Consider the following 21,420-nt stretch of genomic DNA (forward strand, 5'->3'; position numbering starts at 1 on the left):
TATTTTCTGTGATAGGCATTAAAATTTAGATAACATTCTTTAAATATATCTAAAACTCAGAGGTTTCCTATCTTAGAAATGATTTCCAAATTACAAACCACTTCTAAAACACAAAGAATTTCCAAAACACAGGTTCCTACGCGTTTAAAAGAAATACCAATGAGCTGCAGACAAACAAGTTGATTGTCGCAGAAATCAAAGTCAGAGGACTGGATTCTAGTTCACCCCATCTTTCTGTCATTCTTCTATATGTTCCTTGATCATTCCTAACAAGCCTGGCCATTCCTTTACAATTATTATGTTTTATTTTGCCACTTGGGTGACCTCTCACACATACAATATTGTTTCAAATACCTTCTCACACATATGGTCCAAACGCCACTGGACAGAGTCCCCAATTACCCACAATAAATGCTGTGACTGCTGATCCTTTAAGTACACAAATCTTTCAACTATTGATAGATCAGCTACTTGATGTGCTAAGTGATAGTATCAACCTGGTTTGCAAGTTTCTTAGAACTAAATAACGTAACCAGCCTGGTCTAGTTTGATATATCCAATCAACATGATCCCATTGCAATGTTAGAAGTGGCAGGTATAGGGTCTGCCAGAACACCCTGGACAGTACAGTTTGTTACACACTGCAGTTGAGTGGGAGAATAAATGTTGTGGGTGGATGCCAATCCAGTAGGCTGCTTTGTTCTAGATAGTCCAAGAGTCATAGAGCAATATAGCCCAGAATCCATGCTGATTATATTCCCCATCCAGCCAGTCCCAATTTCCTGTATTCAGCCTATATTCCTCCAAGCCCCACAACTTCACATACTTATCAAAGTGCTTCTTAAGTGATGTTACTGTATCTGCCCCGATCACTTCAACTGGCAGGTCATTCCATATACTCACCATCCTCTGGGTGTAAAAGTTACCTCTCAGGTCCCCTTTAAAACCTTTCATCTCACCCTAAACATAGGCACCCTAGCTTGGACTCCCCTTCCTCCCTTCATTCTCCTACGCACCATGGAATAATGACCCAGCCTGCCTAGCCTTTCCTTATAACGCAGGCCCTCCAGTCCAACTGCAACATAACGAGCAAGCCTTTTCAGTAGATGAGCCTTTTATCTTAGAGAAACAGTGCAGAACAGGCCCTTTTGACGCAATGTGCCTCGCTGTCCAACAATCCATCTACTTAGTGAAATCACAAGGTAATTTACAATGACCAATGAACCTACTAACTGGTACGTCTTTGGATCGTGAGAGCAAACTGGGGCACTCAGAGGAAACTCCTGCACTCACAGGAAGGATGTACAAGCTTCTTACAGAGAGCTTATTGAATGTTGTTGGAGATATACTCATCCAGGCAAGTGGAGGATGACCGAACATTCCCAATGGGGACTTTACAGACAGTGGAAAGGCTTTGAGGCATTTGAGCTTGTATCTTACCAAACTTCTGACCAGCACCATTAGCAACTGCACTTACGTGACAATGTATGCCAGTTTGTCAATAATGATCAGGAATATTGCCGGTGGGAATTGACATTGGTGATACAAATTCCATTGAATGTTAATGCATGGCGAATACATGAATAGAGAAGATTTTCAGAGGTATGGGTCGAACCTTGACAAATAGGACTAGCTCAGATCGGGACCTTGGCTGGCAAGGATGAGTTGGGCCAAAGGAACTGCTTCTGTGTTCCCTATATATTCTGAAGGACCTATGGCCCTACAGTTCCTACCAGGCTGCTGGAGATGGGAGCAACCTCAAACTGTTCGCATCATATTGCTGCACAGGGCAGGTCACCAAGTCTCTCAGTACAGCGAGGGACAGATTCATGTCATAGAAACTAGAAGCATAGGAAACTACAGCACAATACAGGCCCTTCAGCCCACAAAGTTGTGCCGAACATGTCCCTACCTTAGAAATTACTAGGCTTACACATAGCCCTCTATTTTTCTAAACTCCATGTACCTATCCAAAAGCCTCTTAAAAGATCCTATCGTATCTGCCTCCACCACCGTTGCCGGCAGCCCATTCCATGCACTCACCACTCTCTGCGTAAGAAACTTACCCCAGACATCTCCTCTGTACCTACTCCCCAGCACCTTAAACCTGTGTCCTCTTGTGGCAACCATTTCAGCCCTGGGAAAAAGCCTCTGAATATCCACACAATCAATGCCTCTCATCATCTTATACACCTCTATCAGGTCACCTCTCATCCTCCGCTGCTCCAAAGAGAAAAGGCCAAGTTCACTCAACCTATTCTCATAAGGCATGCTCCCCAATCCAGGCAACATCCTTGTAAATCTCCTCTGCACCCATTCTATGGTTTCCACATCATCCTACCAGAGACAAACAAATGGGAGACAAAAAGGAAGAAACTACATGCCAGTTGATGTAGCATTTGATGTTAGGAAAATGTTAGAATCTGTTGATATAAAAATATAGAAAAATATCTACAACAAAAACAACACCATCATTAACTAGAGAGAATTTCTGCTGTTTATAATCTACATTGGATGGCGGGACTAAGCATATCGTGGCCACATTTTGCTGATGATACGATTATAAATGGTAAACTGTGAGGGAGGGATACAGCACATCTTAAAAGGGATATAGATAAGTAATCAGGCAGAATTTAGCAGACAGGGCATAATGTGGGAAGTTGTTAAGTTATCTGCTGCAGAAGGAAGAATTATAAAATACAAAGGGAGTTGACTGCATTAATACCAGAAATGCAAAAGCTAGCATGCAGCTCTTTCAAATGATTGGGATATCTAATGAAATACTGGTCTTTATTGCAAGGGATATAGGGTAAAACTGTAAGGACAAGGTACTCACAAGACTACACCTGGAGTATTACTTATAGTTTGGAAGTTCAGAATGTTACACCTGCACTGGAAGCAGTTCAAGGAAGGTTCACTGGGTTGTGGTGGTTGATGTTTGAAGAAATATTCAGCTAGATCTAACCATGATTCTGAAGAGAATTCAGGGGGCAGATGTCCCCCCCTCCCCCTTTTAAAGATATCCCAACCCAGTGGGCGTACATTCAGAATGAAGGGTCATCCATTTAAGATGGAAATGAGGAATTTTTCTCACAGAAAGTCATAAATGCTTGAAGCTGTTAACCCCGGGGCTGTTGAGACAGAATCATTGAATATATTCATGTTGCAATCACAATGGGGTCAAGAAGTGTGGGCAGAGAACAGGAGTGTGGCGTTGAGGTCAAGGTCAGATCAGCAACAACTTTGTTGAGTGGTGGAGCAGACAAAGGGCAAACTGGTTCTTATGTAAGAAGAACAAATCTGAGGGAGGGGCAACTCACTCATTTTGTGGGCTTCCCATGCATATCACTTTGTGTGAATTTTGTGTGAACATTGCCATTTTTAAAAATTACGAGACACTGAAGCTCTCCAGTTCCTTCCCCCTTCCTTTCCAGTCCTAATGAAGGGTCCTGGCCCCAAACATCAACTGTTTATTCCTTTCCATGGATGCTGCCTGACCCACTGAGTTTCTCTCACAGGATGAGCTTTGGACAAGGCTGCACATGCACTTTATTTTATCAGGTTTTTAAGAGAAATGTTGCTGGTAAATGCAAGACCACAAAATAGGAACAGAAGTAGGTCACCAGATCTCTCAAGCCTGCCGTATCATTCAATGCGATCATAGCCATTGCATTAATCCTTCCCTGTGCAGCTCATATGTAACCACAGGCAGCATATCGTTCATGTGAACGTTCATCATTTTTCTAACAGCGATTTTCAGTCTGTTAGTCAACTTAGTCTGCCCACTGGGATTTGGCTCTTCGTATAACTTTGATAACTTGCATCCATTACCTTAATATTAACCTGGATTAATCCTATAGATAAAGAGTCTTTATCCCCCTCTCTATCTTCTCCATCAAGAATTCTTGCTCTGGAAGAATATCAGGATGCCCACTGCCAACCATCCCAGCCGTTCCTTCCAGACATTTCATAGTTATAACATTTCAACGTCATGTAGAATCACTTCAAACAGTGGGTCTCACCAAGAGCTCATTTCCTTTCAGCAGTGTAGCACAGCTTGGGTCAGCATCGCACAATTTGAACCAACAGCAGCCACTCATGAACTTGGGTTCCTTGTGATGTTACACTACAAAGTCATGCTTTGGACTGGTAGTGCGTCTTTTGGGTCAGGCCTGTGAATGTCAGATGAGGATGGTTTAATCACACATTGTGACCTGTAACCAATTAACCAACATCGCTCACCTCCACAGTATACCTTGTGTCCTAAGCAATCACATCAACCTGTTGATATAGCTTTGAAACCATGGGATACTAGAATGTGACTACATGTGCTTATCTGGATGCCCTGTCTAATTTTTTATATAGGTGGAACAAGAATTTGGAATTTAGTGTGGAAATCCAACCACTGATGTACTAAAATGCAGATTACTACCCCATGAAGAAGAATGAAGAGTGACCTTATAAAGACCAGTAAGCTCCTGAAGGGTATGACTGATTAAATGTGATGATGTTGTCACTAGTTGATGTGTTTTGAACAAGAAGGTGGATACAAGGGAAGGACCTGGTGATTTAAAGCAAAGGTACACAGATATTTCACCTTGCACTCATGGTGGGTGAAAGTTTGGAATTCACCACACCAGAAAGTTCTGGAGGTGTGATAATCAGAACTATTTGAAAGATTAAATAACTGAGGGCTAAGGACACCTAAATTTGTTAAAGCCAGGGGGTGGTAATGGGGACAAGCTCCCACTGCCTATTAAATGCTCCCAATGGCATGCACCTCAAATAGCCTCTGACAACCAAATCCAGCTCCTGCCGTTCATGTGTAGCTTAGCTACTAAGCTTGGCTGGATTCTTTCCACTGACAGGAGAAGGGTCAAAGCTGGGTTTCTGGCACCTTAAAGCCAGTTACTTTGGGCAGGTGAGGCTTGTTAGCCGTGGTTGGCAGTTCATCTAGGAGAAGGAAAACTCTGATCTCAAACCTCTGCTGCCTTGCAGCTATACCTACTCATGCAGAAAGCTTCGGGAATAAACCCTGAGGGAAAAAACTGGAGCTGGAGTCCCTTAGGAAGTCCTACATTGAGCTCAACGTTGACTTGCAACTCCGCCAACACAGTTGGTACCAAACTGCATCTGTCTCTGCTGTTCCTTTGGGTTGATCAGGTGCTTGGAGAGGGAGAGCTTGCAACATGGGCAACAGCTTGCTCTCCATGTCATACTGCCAAGGCTTGTGTATTTAGACAGCTAGGACAAAACATCCATGGTCAACTCTGACCGACAGATGCCCTCACAAGGACACCAGCACATACGAGGAGTTGGAGGCCAGTGTAGATCAGCTATGATCGTATTGAACAATACACAGGCTTTAGGGACCTGGTGACCTACTCCTGCTCCTACCTTGTGGTCTACCATTACCAGCAAAATTTCTCTTAAAACACTGATAAAATGAAGTGTGTGTGCAGCTGTTCTCACCTGAAGCTCATCCTGTGAGAGCTTGCCATTCTTTCAGATGGCGAGATGTACACAGAATCCTGAGAAGCAGATAAACGGCTTCCTCTCGCAGTAGGCTACTGCAGGAAACTGAAATTGCCTGGTGGTTTTTTTTAAACAAAAGGCTGCCTCTGTTCTAGATCTTATCTGCAGAAATGCGTTGAGTAGCCATTCAAGGCAGGACTGTGAGGGACGCCAACACCAGCAGAAGTATCTTAATTCTAAAGTCAGAGTAAATTTTACATATTTTAGCGGGCTGTTCTAGATTTAAGTTACAGCGAGAATACCGGAGAATGGGATTGAGCGGGATAAAAAATCAGCCATGATGAAATGGCGGAGCAAACTCAAAGTGCCGAATAACCTAATTCTGCTCCTATGGTCGTATTTAGTGATTGTACTCAGTTTTCTCTGAGATTGCATCTCCCAGCAACATTAACCCACAGAGAGGAAACACATCAGGAGCTTCCAGAGTTGAGATGAAAATGATTCCCTCGACAACAAGGCAGCATATGACTGGATAGAGCGAGGTGATCCTAGAAAATGCCATGTATGCTCACTTAATCTATACTAAATTAATTTCCTGACATTCAAAGGCAGTGTCAGAATTCCTCACCATCAGCACCCTGGTCGAGGGAGTCACCATTGATGGAAAAGTCAGCTGGGCCATCCACGTAAATACTTTGGCAACAAAGACTGGGTATCCTGTGACAAGTAATTCTCCTCTTGATTCCCCAGATCCTTTCACTCTCTGCAGGGGACAAGACAAAGGCACAATGGACTACCCTCCAGTGGCGTGAATGGGTAACTTTCATAAGCCTAGTTATCTCGCACAGCAAGGCAGCTCATTCATTTGCACTCGGTTTGAAGGTCAGAGAAAAGAAGGACAGGCTGAAAGGGAAAGCACAACACTTTAGGTAGTCCTAAAACAAAGCTGAGTCTCAAACGTTATCTGTGTCACCAAACATACCCATAACAACAGTGAGCATATTTGCAAAGTGTGCAAGTTTTATGTAGTACAAATACTTTGATAATAAATGTTCTTCAATCTTTGAGGTTGATTGCTCAGCAATGATTGGCCTCAATACATGTTTGTTGAAAGTGTTGGACAGACTTCATGACTCAGGAATGGCTTCCACTGTATTGCAATGTGGAACATGCTGCAAAGATAACCCTTTCCCTCTGGGGTGTTTACAGGCTACGTAAGTGCAGCTTAGTTCTGCGTCTCCTGGCGCCTCGAGCTCACGAACTGCTGTTTTCATCAGGCCCAGTGCCTTCTCCTCCAGAAATGACAACCCTATCCTGAAGAGGCTCCCCTTTGGTCTCCTGCCTTATCTGTTTCTCAAAACAAAAGAGCTGGTCATAGACTTCAGGAAGGTGAGCTGTGCATATGCTCCTGTCTACATCAGTGATGTTGAGGTTGAGAGGGTTGAAAACTTCAATTTCCTGGGAGCGAATATCACTCATAGTCTGTCCTAGTCCAACTACGTAGACGTCTTAGCCAAGAAAGCTTCTATTTTTCACATTCTTCTTTTGGGCATTAGTTGTTGGTCAGTCTTTGTCTGTCTATGTATAGATTTTCATAAATTCTCTTCTATTTCTTTTTTTCCTGCAAATGCATGCAAGAAAATAAATGGGAGCAAATGGTTACATTTTTGATAATAAATTTACTTAGAATGCCTCTACTTCTTCAGGAGGCTAATGAAATTTGGCATGTCCCCATCAACTCTTAACATTTTATATTGATTCAACATAGAAAGCGTCACATCTAGATGCATCACAGCTTAGTACGGCAACTGCTCTGGTGGTGACTGCAAGAAACTGCGGAGAGTTGTGGACACAGCTCAGCACATCACAGAAACCAGCCTCTCCTCCATCGACTCTGTCTACTTCTCACTGCCTCAGTAAAGCTGTCAGCATGACTCAAGACCCCACTCATCCTGGTCATTCTCTCTTCTTCCCTCTTTCAATGGGCAGAAGACACAAAATCCTGAAAGCTCATGCCACAACACTGAAGTGGGCTTCGACCCCACTGTTAAATGACTATTAAATAGTTCCCTAGTACAATAAATTAGATACATGACTTCATGATCTACTCTATGTAATCTTGCACCATTTCGTTATCTGCACTGCACATCTTCTATCACTGTTATATTTTATACTGCATTGTTATCGTTTTATCTTGTTCTACCTTAAGGCACTGTGTCATGATCTGACCTGTATGAACAGGATGCATTGTATCATAGTACATATAGTATAACCAGAATAATAAATCAACTCCAATTCCAATAGTTAACATTTGGGAGACTGGGCATGTCGACATATCTTTTCAGAGAGTGTGTGGACTGGTCCTGAAGTGATCTTGGATGTGGTGAGTACGTCCAAGCAAGGCACAGTGTCATTGCTAAGTAAGTGGTCATTTCACGAACAAAGTCAGCATTGTACATCTGTATATTGGGATAAGTGTGAGGAGCAGAAATAACTTGCTTTATTGAATGAGACATTAAGACAGAGTGACAGGAATAAGAACATAAGACATAGGAGCAGAATTCATGGATTTAGACAATCGAGTCTGATCCACCATTTAATTGTGGCTAATTCTTTCGCCAATGCCATTCTCCTGTCTTCTCCCCATAATCCTTAACCCTTTTACCAATCAAGAACCTATCAGTTACTGCCTTAAATACTCCCATTGACTTGGCCTTCACAGCTATCCGTGGCAATGAATTCCACGGATTTGCCACCCTTCGCAACAATTTATTGTGTAAAACATCACTGATATTACAAGGACAAGGTCAAGTCCAACAGCATTCATCGCTCACTTCCATACCACACTGAATTAGATGTGAACTTACTTGGTGATAAATTATCAAAAATAGATGTATCTGAAAGGTGGAGACACATAATTTTGGAAATTAATCTTCATTCAATACCCAAAATCAACAGACTCATTGAACACAGAATTATTATAATTCAATATTATTAAGAGCAGATTTCCTTATATTTACTGATTCATTCTTTTTAGTTATTGTGACCAACCTAAAATCTTACAGCTCAATGCATTTTCTGTCTACACCTTCTGTTGTCAGAATTTTTAAATGTCATTTCATTCTAATCATTTACCTATAACAAACATCCTTACTGCTCAAGAACTGATCATTTCTATAAATACACAATCTCCCCACTGGGTGGCACTATGTCTAGACACAACAGTGTTCACCCATCCCAGACCCTTTCAGAAAAATCTGAGATCTTTTAAATCTTGTTAAAATACTGACATTTTCCTCAAATTTAAACAGTTTTGAGTCTTTTCATTTCTTAGAAATAAGTTAGGAAATAACTAATATCACTGATCTGGAAAATACATGAATAGAATGAGGCCCTTCAAGCCAATTTGTTCATAGTCACAATTAATATTAACCCAACTTATTAGTACTTGGTTTGCAGCTTTCTATGCCTTGGCAAATAAAGTGCTCATTTAGGTATTTCTTAAATATCCTTCAATATTTGAATACTATCTTCTTCCACCATCTTCTAGGGCAGTGTTCCGGATTCCAGCTACCTTCTGGTGGAAGAAGTTCTCACTTAGATCCTCTATCAGTCTTCCACCCCTTACCCTAACCCATATTCTCTTATTTTTTTGGGGGTAGGGGAGAAGCACTTCCTGCTGTCTTCTTTGCTTTAAGGAAAACCAACCCAGCCTATCTAGTGTATCTACATAACAGAAATATGAGAGTAAGGCCAGTGGAGTAAATTCCAAGGACCTGCACAGCTAACCAAGTCTTTACGCTGTGTGAAGTAAGGCTTCAAGACCCATCCGTCCTTTGGACTCAACAGAGTGGGGCCTCTGCTCTTTGAACAAATGCCTGGAGGGAAAACTCTCATGATTTTACTAAGATAACTCATGTTAAGTGCCACAATAAATAGGCAAGTCTCCCTACACCGAAAATGCCACCCATAATTCGACAATATGCAAAAAAATTGCCACACCACCACCACTGGCATTACTCCAAAGCTTTCTGTACATCATCAATAAAAACACTTTCACAATCAGCGCTCAGGCCTGCTTCAATAAGTGGTAGACTGGCTGCAATTCCTGCTTGTTCAAGTAGACAAATTAATGTTGACAGCTCGCCATTCAAAATTAAATGAGACCCAATCCCAGAAATTGATTGGCGCCTCTTAAGGCTTAGAAAAGTCACATCCTAATTTCAGGCTTAGTAACTAAAGCAGAAGTACTTCATCTGAACCACATGAGTTTAGGCTTTTTGTGTGATCAATATATGTTGCTCTATGCCATTATATGTTGATTTCAGCTTATTCTACGATTTTACTAATTTTGCTTTTGGTTAAATTGTGTCTGATTGGATGTTTTTGATTTCTCCTCATGTCCTCCGTGTGCAATGATGCATTTTTTCTAAAATGCCAGTCTAGGATCATAAATCAGATCTCATTTCTGAGATTTGTCAAGAAAACTGTGGATCTTCTCCCTGGGGAAAAGATATACAGGGTAATGTCAGAGTCATTCTGACAGCTGTTCTCATTGATACAATGATGGATGGCAGCTGATCCTTGGGCCCAAGTCCCATCACTACCAGCATCAGGTGCTCAATTAGAGCAGATTCAGAACTGACAATGATTAAAGTCATTCCTTAGTATAGCAGTAATAGCTGTGGGGTGCGTAATGCTCGTGATAAGTCAGTATTGAAAACATTTCAAAATAATCTGTTAGCCATACCCACAATGCATTTAGTGTTCACAGCCAAAATATTACAATAATCTATAAATCCAGATCTTTTTTCTAATGTCTCCACCTTTGCAAATTACAAACCAAAGCAGTCCTGCTGCATCAGAAGATGTGACATTTATAAAATGAACTTGGAATAGGACGGCTGATATGAGAATATTAACATTGGGAAATATCCACATTTGAAGCTGCCTGAACTCATCACTTTTGTGCCAAACAACATCGCAACATGTGCTTTCATTGGCTTTCTTTTGCATTCATTTCGAGCTGTGAGTGTGTGCAGGGAATTATGTGGTCTGATAAAGAGAAATACTAACATATCATTTCTCAGGGAAAATCATTTTTTAAACGATTACATTACCCTTTACATTTCATTCCTAATTGTTCCCAATAAAACAGGAAATTGAAGCTTGAAAATAGGCCTCTGCTCTCCTTTTTCATTTGATTATTAAGCAGACCTTTTAGTCCCATGAAATCAATGATGACAGTTACTCAAATATAATAAATAGCTCATGCTGAAATTTTAATTACTGATGTGTTGAAGTTGTAGTTCGATTGCTCCCGAGCCAAGCTATAAAGTTCACTATAATTGAATCTGGGGCTAGCAATCTTTACTTTGACCGTAAACGCTATCCATGTTGATTAATTTGAAAACCGATAAGAAACATTTAGTTTCTGGGTGCTGCTACCCGACTAGAACTTCCTTTTGTTGGTGAAATTCCTGTAATTTCCTTTCTGGTTTTAAGTGTGTAACCAACGCCACCTTACTAGACGGCTAATCTATCCCTAATTATATAGATATATGTTGACCAGACAGCATCCGTCAATCCAATGAGTCAAAGCAGAATTTTATTGAACATCATTTTTTTAAAGAGTTCTGTCTCTGCTGACATGATCATTTCTATTCCTACCATCTCCCTGTCAGCTTCGAAGCAGTGCCATGGGCTGTTAGGCTGCTGGCAGCCGGGAGGTTGGAGGTGTCTGGGATAAAAGCTACACAGAGAATGACATGTCTGAGTAGCACAGCCCTGGGATTGAATCCCAAGGGTTTTTCTTCCCAACTGAAACAACAATAGAGTTGATGAATTAGGATTCTTGATCCTTTCAATTTAAAACAGAAATAGAATATAAAGTAAAACAGAACTGAAACACTGCTGGAGATCTATCACAACATTTGAAACAGAAAGAAAAGTTAACGTCTTGGCTGTGACCTTTCAATATATTTGCACTTGTGTGGTGCCATTTCAGGTCGTAAAATTGAGAAGCACCTCATGCATTTAGACGTATTATGGTGCATTTAGTCGTTATTAAATATATGCAGTATATATTCTGTATATTCTGGTAAAGAGTCCCACATCCAAAATTCAACCATCAATTTCTTTTAGTTTATCTAGTTGTGTTTTCCGACTGTTTTATGTCAGATTATCCACTTTTAACATAAAATCTCTTCCTGTTGCTATTTTTTCAAATAACTGCGAAGGGTCATCTTCTACAATGGACACTCACAGTAGCTGTCTCAGTGTGAGACGGTGCTGAGGAGTAGCATTGCCTGCATATTAGAAAACTCCCAGAACATTTTGCAAACAATCCTACCATTGTAGCATATAAGCAGCCAATCAAAGCAAAGCCTGCAAATACTTAAAGAAAATTTAGCCATTTGCTCTGATGTTGGTCAGGAAATCAGAGGGATATCACCAAAGTCAGATGGAACCAATTGCTTTAAAGAAGGGCTAACATCACATAACATCTCCTTGGTACTGAACTTTTTGCCTCAATTTTAAAATGTTTACTTGACTGGTTTCATTAAATGTGTAGTGTAGTACTGGCTAGATGCTGTACAGAGAGCATAAAGCTTGACTTTGCTGAAGTTATTGGGATCCTGAAAGGAGAACAGTGTCCACCTCTAAAGGATCAATTTGTTCAAAGAAGTGCTGATAAACAAACTTGATGCTTGGGCATACTGTGGATGATATCTCCCTTTGTAATAATTAAATTCAAGACATGTTTCTCTAATTCTGTTACCAGTAAGTTTTCTTGTGTGGTGCAGATTTGATAGTCTAGTCATTACCTAAATAATTCCTGCAAACACAAACATCTTCCGGGGAAAGTGATAGGATCGGTATCCAAGGTGGTCAATAGTGGCTATTTCTACCCTACTGTGAAGTGCTAGAGGTTTTGAACCTTTTTATAAGATTTGCTCTCAGCAGCAACTGCAGAGATTGCAATGTGCTGCAAGCAATGTGGTTTTGCAATTCGAACAAAAAGATTTTATCTTCCACCGGTTGCATTAACAAACTGTGTTTATAAGTATTTGTAAGTACAAGGGGTTCCCCAAAGCTTATCAAAACTCTGAGTCTTATTTAATCGGACATGCACACAGCAGCAGCAACAACAGGAAATGCTAAAGGTAAAACTACCCAAATATATAGCAATGCATTCAATGCTTTGCTATGTTTCATTAGGAAATCCTTCATTGACCTCACTGCTCTTCATGGATTTATTTAGTTAGGGAGGAAATTTGATACCATAATGATTACTAGAAACATTTTCCATTTTGAAACAGGGTACTTAGCAATTAAGAAAATAAAGGTTATTGACAGAAATGCTTCAAAATCTTCTTAAGCATAAATATCTGGCAATTAATTTTCTATGACTGTGTCAAAAATTATCTTTAATTTATATGTACAGAGCTTCTTAACATTGGGCAATCTAGAAACTCTTTTTCCATTGCCTCCGCTCTGCTTCTGATGAATCAATAATCAGATGTCCACTTATGTAGATTCTACAGAAGCTGTTTGTCAATACCCAGAGAGGGAAGTGAAGAGAGAGGGAGCCAGTGAGAAGCTGCTGTCTAAAGCAGGCTTATGTTCCACAATCTGCCAGGTTTAGAAGCTGACAGCATTAACTGGATCATGTCCTGCTATTTTTGGAATATGTCTCCAAAATTAAGTTACCTACGGTGGAGAAGCAGTCATCTGAATGAGTGAGCGAACAGACTCCTTTATCAACATAATACATGCCAGTGCTTTTTGCTTTATCTGAACCACCATGCCGTTGAAATGGAAACTCTGTAATAGCCCCATTGAAAGAAGATTCATGGTTTCTGTTCTTAAGGCTTCTAGGGCAGCGACTGTCTCTCCAACGTACATGTAAGTGGTATTTTTTTTTTTTTCAGTCAGCATGCTGCCGCGATCTAATAACCAAAATGTGATAGTAGGGGCAATTAGGAATTGATTGAACTCTGTACACTCAGAACATATGTTATTAATAAAATGAGAATTTTCTAGGAAAGGAAAATATGTAAGGATTCTCACAGTATCTCGGCTCTCTCGTATGGTCTTCTCACTGAAATGTGGTACAAATGAGAGAGGGTGTTATAAGAAGCTGCCAAGATTCTGATTAATGTTGATCAGACAATTTCAAGCCGTTTCCTTCAGTAATTAAACCACAATTGTAATGGTGTTGATATTTTAATGGATCTCGGTCAATCTGATTTCTATTTATCGATGTAGTTCTTAAGATTTAAGTACTTTTAAATTTGAATTAAATCATTTTTGAGTCGATTCCTTAATTTTTTTTAGAACAAACTAATATTTTCCTTATCATGACTATAGTCTTTATTTTGGAAAAAAATATAGCGATGCCTTTAAATAGTGATATTATAGTAATGAACATACAATTGACAACATAGGAAGAAGTAAACAGAGAAAATACTTAGCAAGTAAGGCAACATCCATGAGAAGAGGAGCACTTAAACTTTCAGATCGATGATACTTCTTCTGAATGTAGGAGGAATCATTTACTCAAACCAACATACCCATTTAGCAGTTACATATTTACGGATGAGGAGGGTTTACATTGAGAAAGAGTATCAAATTGGCCTTCATCAACCATGAGATTGAGTTTAAGAGCCAAGAGGTAATGTTACAGCTATATAGGACCCTGGTCAGACCCTACTTGGAGTACTGTGCTCAGTTCTGGTCACCTCACTACAGGAAGGATGTGGGAACTATAGAAAGGGTGCAGAGGAGATTTATAAGGATGTTGCCTGGATTGAGGAGCATGCCTTATGAGAAAAGGTTGAGTTTACTCGGCCTTTTCTCCTTGGAATGGCAGAGGATGAGAGGTTACTTGATAAAGGTGTATAAGGAGATGAGAGGCATTGATCATGTGGGTAGTCAAAGGCTTTTTCCCAGGGCTGAAATGGCTAACATGAGAGGGCACAGTTTTAAAGTGCTTGGAAGTAGGTACAGAGGAGAAGTCAGGGGTAAGTTTTTTTACACAGAGCATGGTGAGTGTGTGGAATGGGCTGCTGGTGACGGTGGTGGAAGCGGATACAACAGGGTCTTTTAAGAGACTCCTGGATAGGTACATGGAGCTTAGAAAAATAGAGGACTGTGGGTAACTCTAGGTAATTTCTAAAGTAAGTACATGTTCGGCACAACATTGTGGGCTGAAGGACCTGTACTGTGCTGTAGGTTTTCTATGTTTCTAAATTGCATCCATGTCATCTTGCTTCTCCAATCGATAACGTCTAAGTTGGCATCACTGTCGGCATAGACATTGTGGGCTGAAGGGGCTGTTTCTGTGCTGTTCTATGGTCTAGGTCACATAAATCAGAAGTGATTCTATGTTACTGAACACAAAGAATTTAGTGAACATGCCTGAATGTATAAGAGCTTTATATTTCTTTCTGACGTCCACCATGTGATGGTGCAAATACTTGATATCAGACAATGACACAGCAGATCAATTACACAGAATAAGTACAGTTTTTGGCCTCTGTCAGCTTGGCTGGGAGATTCACTGATTAGCTAATCCCTAGGGTTCAAGGGCACAAGTCAGCCAGTTTCAGCTCCCAGTGAGAGTCCAATTATTCCTTTTATATTTGTGAATAAATAGGTGTGAGGTGAAGAGAACGGTTGGGCTAACTCCGATTCCCTCATAGTAACACAGGTTGTAAACAATCACAGTCTAAATTACTCGACCAAAAATATCACAGCATCCATGAAATAATATCCAGTAGCCGAGGAGCAGAGAGGAGAAAATACCCCATAGCTCAGTGTTATAGTATTTTTGCAGCTGGTTTCAATGTCAGAAATTAGATATTTGATTAGTTAGTGTAGAGTTAATCTGACATAAGTGCTGTACATATGCCTCTTTCCATCCTGCAGTGTAACTCTACCCCTGATTTGTTCAGCCAGCATCCTCCTACACTCATCTATTATTTGTGGTCTTCCTTTAAACTGTGCTTGCCAGGTGAATAAGCAGCAGCAGGAGAGAGGTCTCCCTGGTGTCCATTTACCTTTCCATTGACTTCTCATCCATCGGGAACTGCAAATGTCAGCCACACAAATTTGTAGACCATAATTGCCTAAAAGATCAGCTGATTGCTCTTTGTGAAGCAATGCTGCAAGTTGTGTTGTGTAGTGCTGCGCTCCCGTGTATCATACCTAAACAAAGGAATAGAATATAATGTTAATCTGAATTATAACTACAGAGTCGGTATGGTCTTCTAAACTATTGCTTGCACTGAATATGCTCCTATTACAGTGCAATTATTATTAATAAAATTAAAAATAATAATTGTTAGTTTATCACATTAGTAACCTGCCTGGTTAAGACTGCAGCAGAAAGTGTACTCCAAGTCAATTTCATTTATTTTAATGTGAGTGCGAGTACGTGCTGTAAATTGAGGGTAGGTTTCAGGCAAACAATGAAACACAGCAAGGCTTGCATTCAGTGAGGAAAATGGTGAGATATTTTTGCAGCTGTGGACAGTTAAAGTTTCAAGTCGATTACCTTTCATTAGAACTGCTGACAGGTCACTGATCTGAAACGATAAACTTCTGTCTCTGCAGATGCTCCTGACGTACTGAGAATTTCTAGTATTTTCTGTCTTGCTTCAAAAATCCATCACTATAATATTTCACTTTTGCCTCCAAAGTCCTAATATGTTTCTGAACATATTGAAGAAACACAGAAACATGGAAAAACTACAGCACAATACAGACCCTTCGGCCCACAAAGATGTGCCAAACATGTCCTTACCTGAGAAATTACCTAGGGTTACCCATAGTAATAAATGAATTTATTACTGACTTAATTATTCTCAATTAGCCAACGATGTCCATTCACAAAAAAACTATTATTTTGTGCTATAGCAAGTTACCATTTTAAAACTAATAATTACACATACCAAATGCTGGAGGAACAAAGCAGGTCAGGCAGCAGCTATTGAAAGGAACAAAGAGTTGATGTTTCGGACTGAGATCATTCATCAGGACCTTCATCGGATCTAGGCCCAAAACGTCGAATCTTTGTTCTTTTCCATACATGCTGCCTGACGTGCTGAGTTCCTCCAGCATTTTATATGTGTTACTCTGGATTTCCAGCAATTGCCGAAACCCTTGTACTAATAGCCGATCAAGTCTGACTGTGTCCCGGATGTGTAACAAGCTCAGATCTAACTGAGCCACTTTAGATGAGCAGTATGGGATCGGCATAGACAGGGCAGAAGTTTAGCCTGAACTTACTGTTACCACAAACATTTAGCTGCAGCTTGCTTGATATCCGGAACTTGTTGCTGCCTGGCCTGTTCAGGCAGGCACCTCCTGGTCTCCACCCAGCTAACAGGAGTTACCTGTCACTCATTTTCCACTCATCACCTGCTGCCTATTTAAACCCAGCTCTCGTCCACAGCCCTTTGTTCACCCATCGAACCAGCCAGCCTCAGCCATTTGCTCCTAGCATTCAGTTCCTTGTTGCTTTGTTGTGGTCAGTATCTGTTCTCTCTTGTTTGTGACCCCTCATGGCTTGTTATTTTGTAGCTGATTAGTAAAATTTCACTTGCTGCTAATTCGTTGCTGCCGTTCTGCTTTTGAGTCAAGCCGCCTCTACATTTCCTGACAGGATGGGTGAACCCACAACTGACCCAGTAGAGTATGCTTGCCTGAAGGAAATTCTCTTTTTGGCAAGAGCACACAATCTCAAAGCAGCAGGAAAAAACATTGACCATCTGCTGGCCACTCTCAACCAATTCTTCATCTCAAAACAGCAACCCCATGCTAGTCAACCTCCTCCCTCAGAGCCCCAGGTTCCAGTGCGCAGACTTCTCACTGGATCCCCAACCCAATGTCGCAACTTCCCATCACAGTGCACCTTACGCTTTAAGCTCCAGCCTCCTCTGTATTTTATGGAGTGAGCCTTCGTCATCTCTCTCCTGACTGAGTGAGCTCTGAGCTGGGCCATTGCTCACTAGGACAATAAAACCACCATTTCAATAAATACGAGGAATTCACCACTGACTTGCGCCAAGTTTTTGACCATCCAGGAAGTGGAATTGGGACAGTGGATTGGATACTTTGCCTGTGTTAATGCTCTTGTTCCGTGCTGGATTACACAGTGGAACTCAGGACCCTCGCGGCTGGAATCAGAAGCCCTGCTGGCCCGTTACCACCACAGCCTCAGAGCCCTTGAAAGATAACCTGTCTACCCGGGAGATGCCCACTGACCTTCAAAGCCTCATTACTCTGGCCCTCCAAATTGATGAATGTCTTATGGAATGACCCTCCAGATCGATACCCAGATCCCCATTTCTGTTCCCAGAACCATTTCAGGCTGCAGTACCCTCATCAACAACACCTCCAGAGCCCATGCAGGTAGGGAGATCTCCCTCAAACCGCCTCACAGACACAACTGCATGATTGACCTCTTCCTGGGCACCACCCCTCCCCAAGGACGTCTGTTCTCCCTCTCCTCTCCTGAGATCCAAGCCATGACTACATTAACAAAGCACTACAGCATGGCTTCATTCGACCAACCTAGTCCCCAGCCAGTTCAGGATTCTTCTTTGTTAAAAAGAAAGGTAGGGGTCTCCATACCTGTATCAACTACGAGGAACTCAACAAAATCACATTTAAGAACCGTTACCCTCTCTGCTCGATGGATAGCATATTCGAAACACTCTGCAGGGTCCACATCTTCACCAAACCGAACCTACAGAGCGCATACAACCTGATCTGGACCTGCCAGAGAGATGAGTGGAAGATGGCACCCTGTGGCTGCAAGAATTCTTGGTGATCCCTTTTGGGCTTTCCAACAGTCTAGCCATTTTCCAAATCTTCATCAACAAGATCCTCCAAGACATGATACACAGGTTTGGGTTCATCTACCTCGATGACATCTTTGTCTTCTCCAAGAACCCTCAAGGCCATGCTGTCACATTTGATTAGTCCCTCAGCATCTTCTCAAAAATCAAGTTGGGAAATGCCAGGTTCAGACCATCATTATTTCCCTCCTGGGATATGTTGTTTCACCACAAGGCATAACCATGGACCCAGAGAAAGTGTGCACCATCGTTGAATGGCCTTGACCATGCTCCCTCAAACAACTACAGCGCTTCTTGGACTCCTCCAACTTCTACTGCCATTTCATCAGGAACTACAGCCAAAATCATCGTTCCTGTCACCTCCCTCACCATATCACCTACCTCACGGATAACCTGGTCTGCTACTGTGGAGCACAGTTTGGTGGAGCACAACAGACGCTTCACCATCTCTCCTATTCTCACCATCCGAACCCCTCCTGACCTTTTGAGGTAGAGGTGGACGCATCTGACATGGGTGCTGGGGCCATCGTCTCTCAGTGAGGACTGGATAGGGAGGCACACTCCTGTGCCACCTTCTCACACAAGCTCACAGCATTGTTATAGAGTAGGAAATGGAGCTACTCGCCATTATGTGAGACTTAGAGGAGTAGAGACTTTGGCTGATAGGAAACACCAAGCCCTTCCTGATCTTGCCTGACCACCAGAACCTCATATCCATACCAGTGACCTGCCAACTCAACCCACATCAGTGTCTCAGGGCCCACTTCTTCCAGCAGTTCAGCTTCACCATCGCTCACCACCTGGCCCTAAGGCAGATGCCCTGTCATGGCAGTTCAACCCAGCTGAAACAGAGATCAACCCTCAGCCCATCATTCAATCCTCACAGGTCCTCACCCCAATCCCGAGAACCCGATCCGACCTGCCCTACAGCGCGATTCTCCTCCAGCCAGTACACCTGACAACCACATGTATGTGCTGGCAGCCATGTGCTCTAAGGCACGCTAGTGGACTCACTCCTCTCCCAGCTCTATCCATACAGGCACATGGCTGACTCCGGATTTTCTGCGATGCCGGTTCTGCTAGCCCACCATGAACACAGATGTATATCAGTTCATCACTGACTACCCTCAACGTGCCAGGTCCATTTCCTCCAACCATTGTCCCTCTGGGCTCCCAACTCCTGTAGTTCCCTATCTCCATGGATTTCATTACAGGTTGTTACTTTCCAATGGGGCCACGGCGATGATAGTGGTGGACCGGTTCTCCAAGGTGGCCCACTTCATTGCCCTTCCCAAACTTCACCCAATCACTGAGATGGAGGACATGGATCTCCAACGTAACATTTGCCTCCACAATTTTCCCTCAGGACATTGTGTCAGACAGGAGCCCACAAATCATGTCCTGCTTCTAGCAAGCCTTCTGCTTCCATCCCTGCGACTCAGAGAGTGTGTCCTTTGGATATCATCTGCAGACCAGTGGCCAATGCGAAAGAGCCAATCAGCAAGTGAAGATGTTTCTGTGATGCTTCGCCACCTCTAACCCATCCACATGTGGGAAGAGGTATCTGCACAGTGCTGAACTGTCCCATAATCTACACACCTCCTCTGCCACAGATATGCTGCCCTTTGAAGTGCTTCATGGCTACCAACCTCTGTTGCTCCCCACAGAGGACCCAACAATGGAGTTCTGTCTTCCAGGGTCCCGGTTCGCTGGTGTAAGAATGCTTCGAAGAGGTCCATCTCTGCTGCAGATCATACCTACTGCTGCCAGGTTAACTACCACTGACTACTGAAGCCTGGGGACAGTATCTGGCTGTCCACCACAGATCTGTCCCTGCACATGGATTCCTGCAAGCTCTCAGCCCGGTTCATTTGTCCCTTTAAGATTACCCATCTCATCTGCCCAGTCACTTACCGTCTCCAGCTGCCATCATCCCTCAGGATCACGCCTACCTTCCATATGTCCTGCCTCAAGCCCATTGTCTATGGACCTCTCAACCCATCTGAGCCAGCACCTCCGGAACCAAGGATGCTGGAAGGTGGTCCAGTGTGCATGGTTCACCCGTTGATGAATTTGCATCATCATGGGTGGGTTGTGCAGTAACTGGATGGGGTATGGCCTGGAGGAGAAGTCAAGGTGCCATTCAGTTTAATCTAAGATCCATCACTCACTGAGGAGTTCCACCAAACCCATCCAGGTTATCCTGGGCCTTCGGGGACAGGCAGTAGGAGGAGAGGTCCCGTCAGGCCTACACAGGCAGACACCTCCCAGTCACCACCCAGCTAAGAGGAGTCACCTGCCACTCATTTCCAACTCGTCACCTGCAGCCTATTTAAACCCAGCTCTCATCCACAGTCCTTGTTGACCCATTGAACCAGCCAGCCTCAACCAGTTGCTGTGAGCCTTCAGTTACCTTTTTGCCTTGTTGTGTAAATTATCTGCTCTCCTTTGTTTTGTGGTCCCGCTTGGCATGTTATTTTTCAATTGGTCAGTAAAATACCATTTGCTGCTAAATCATTTCCACTGCTCTATTCCTAGGTCAAGTCTCCTCTACATTTCCTGAATCCATCACCTCCTCATTTGCCAGAGGAGGTGTGGAGTTAGATACAACCACTATGTTTAAGAAGCATTTAAACAGACATTTCAATAGGCAAGTGTGGATAAATGAAATTACTGCAGATGGGTAAGAACAGTCAACATGGACGAGTTGGGCTGAAGGGCCTGTTTCTGTTCTGCATGACACTAAGACTCATTGTCACCAAGCTTTTAGTTCAATTCATTAAACAGGAATGTGTGGAATTCTCAGTGAATTCAGCAACTATTTGCTCTCTGCAGACAGTATTGATATTTAAGGAACTTCTAGAATCAATCAGTCTGAATACAAATGATTAATATTAATGAATTTGACACTCTAAGTGAATAAAGATTTTAGCAGTTATTTGATATGTACCATAATGATATTTGTGAAATGAAGATATTAAAAGTTGGAAATGATCACCTACTGTGTCAGCACTTGGGAAGATATTAAGGTTCAAGGTGGTGACCCCTTGACAGACAGGTTAAATAACCATTTTTG

General features: G+C 42.2%; 1 protein-coding gene across 5 annotated transcripts in view; it reads left to right on the plus strand.

Annotated features, from left to right (window-relative positions):
* LOC140198993 (kelch-like protein 9) overlaps window positions 1-21,420 on the plus strand; it is an 80,349-nt gene that overhangs the window by 21,706 nt on the left and 37,223 nt on the right. Inside the window, exon 2 of one of the 5 annotated variants that reach the window (XM_072260347.1) lies at window positions 4,366-4,485. The exons of 1 other annotated variant lie outside the window; for it this stretch is intronic. Coding sequence is in view for 1 of the 4 variants with exons in the window: in XM_072260346.1 (XP_072116447.1) it covers window positions 13,283-13,383 (101 nt within the window). In the remaining 3 variants the exon portion in view is untranslated. Of the gene's footprint in view, window positions 1-4,365; window positions 4,486-4,515; window positions 4,581-13,122; window positions 13,384-21,420 lie in introns of those variants that run through there. 3 more of the 5 variants (XM_072260348.1, XM_072260350.1, XM_072260346.1) reach the window with 3 other exon arrangements.

The sequence above is a fragment of the Mobula birostris genome, chromosome 6, assembly GCF_030028105.1.
Source record: "Mobula birostris isolate sMobBir1 chromosome 6, sMobBir1.hap1, whole genome shotgun sequence".
Taxonomy (NCBI): domain Eukaryota; kingdom Metazoa; phylum Chordata; class Chondrichthyes; order Myliobatiformes; family Myliobatidae; genus Mobula; species Mobula birostris.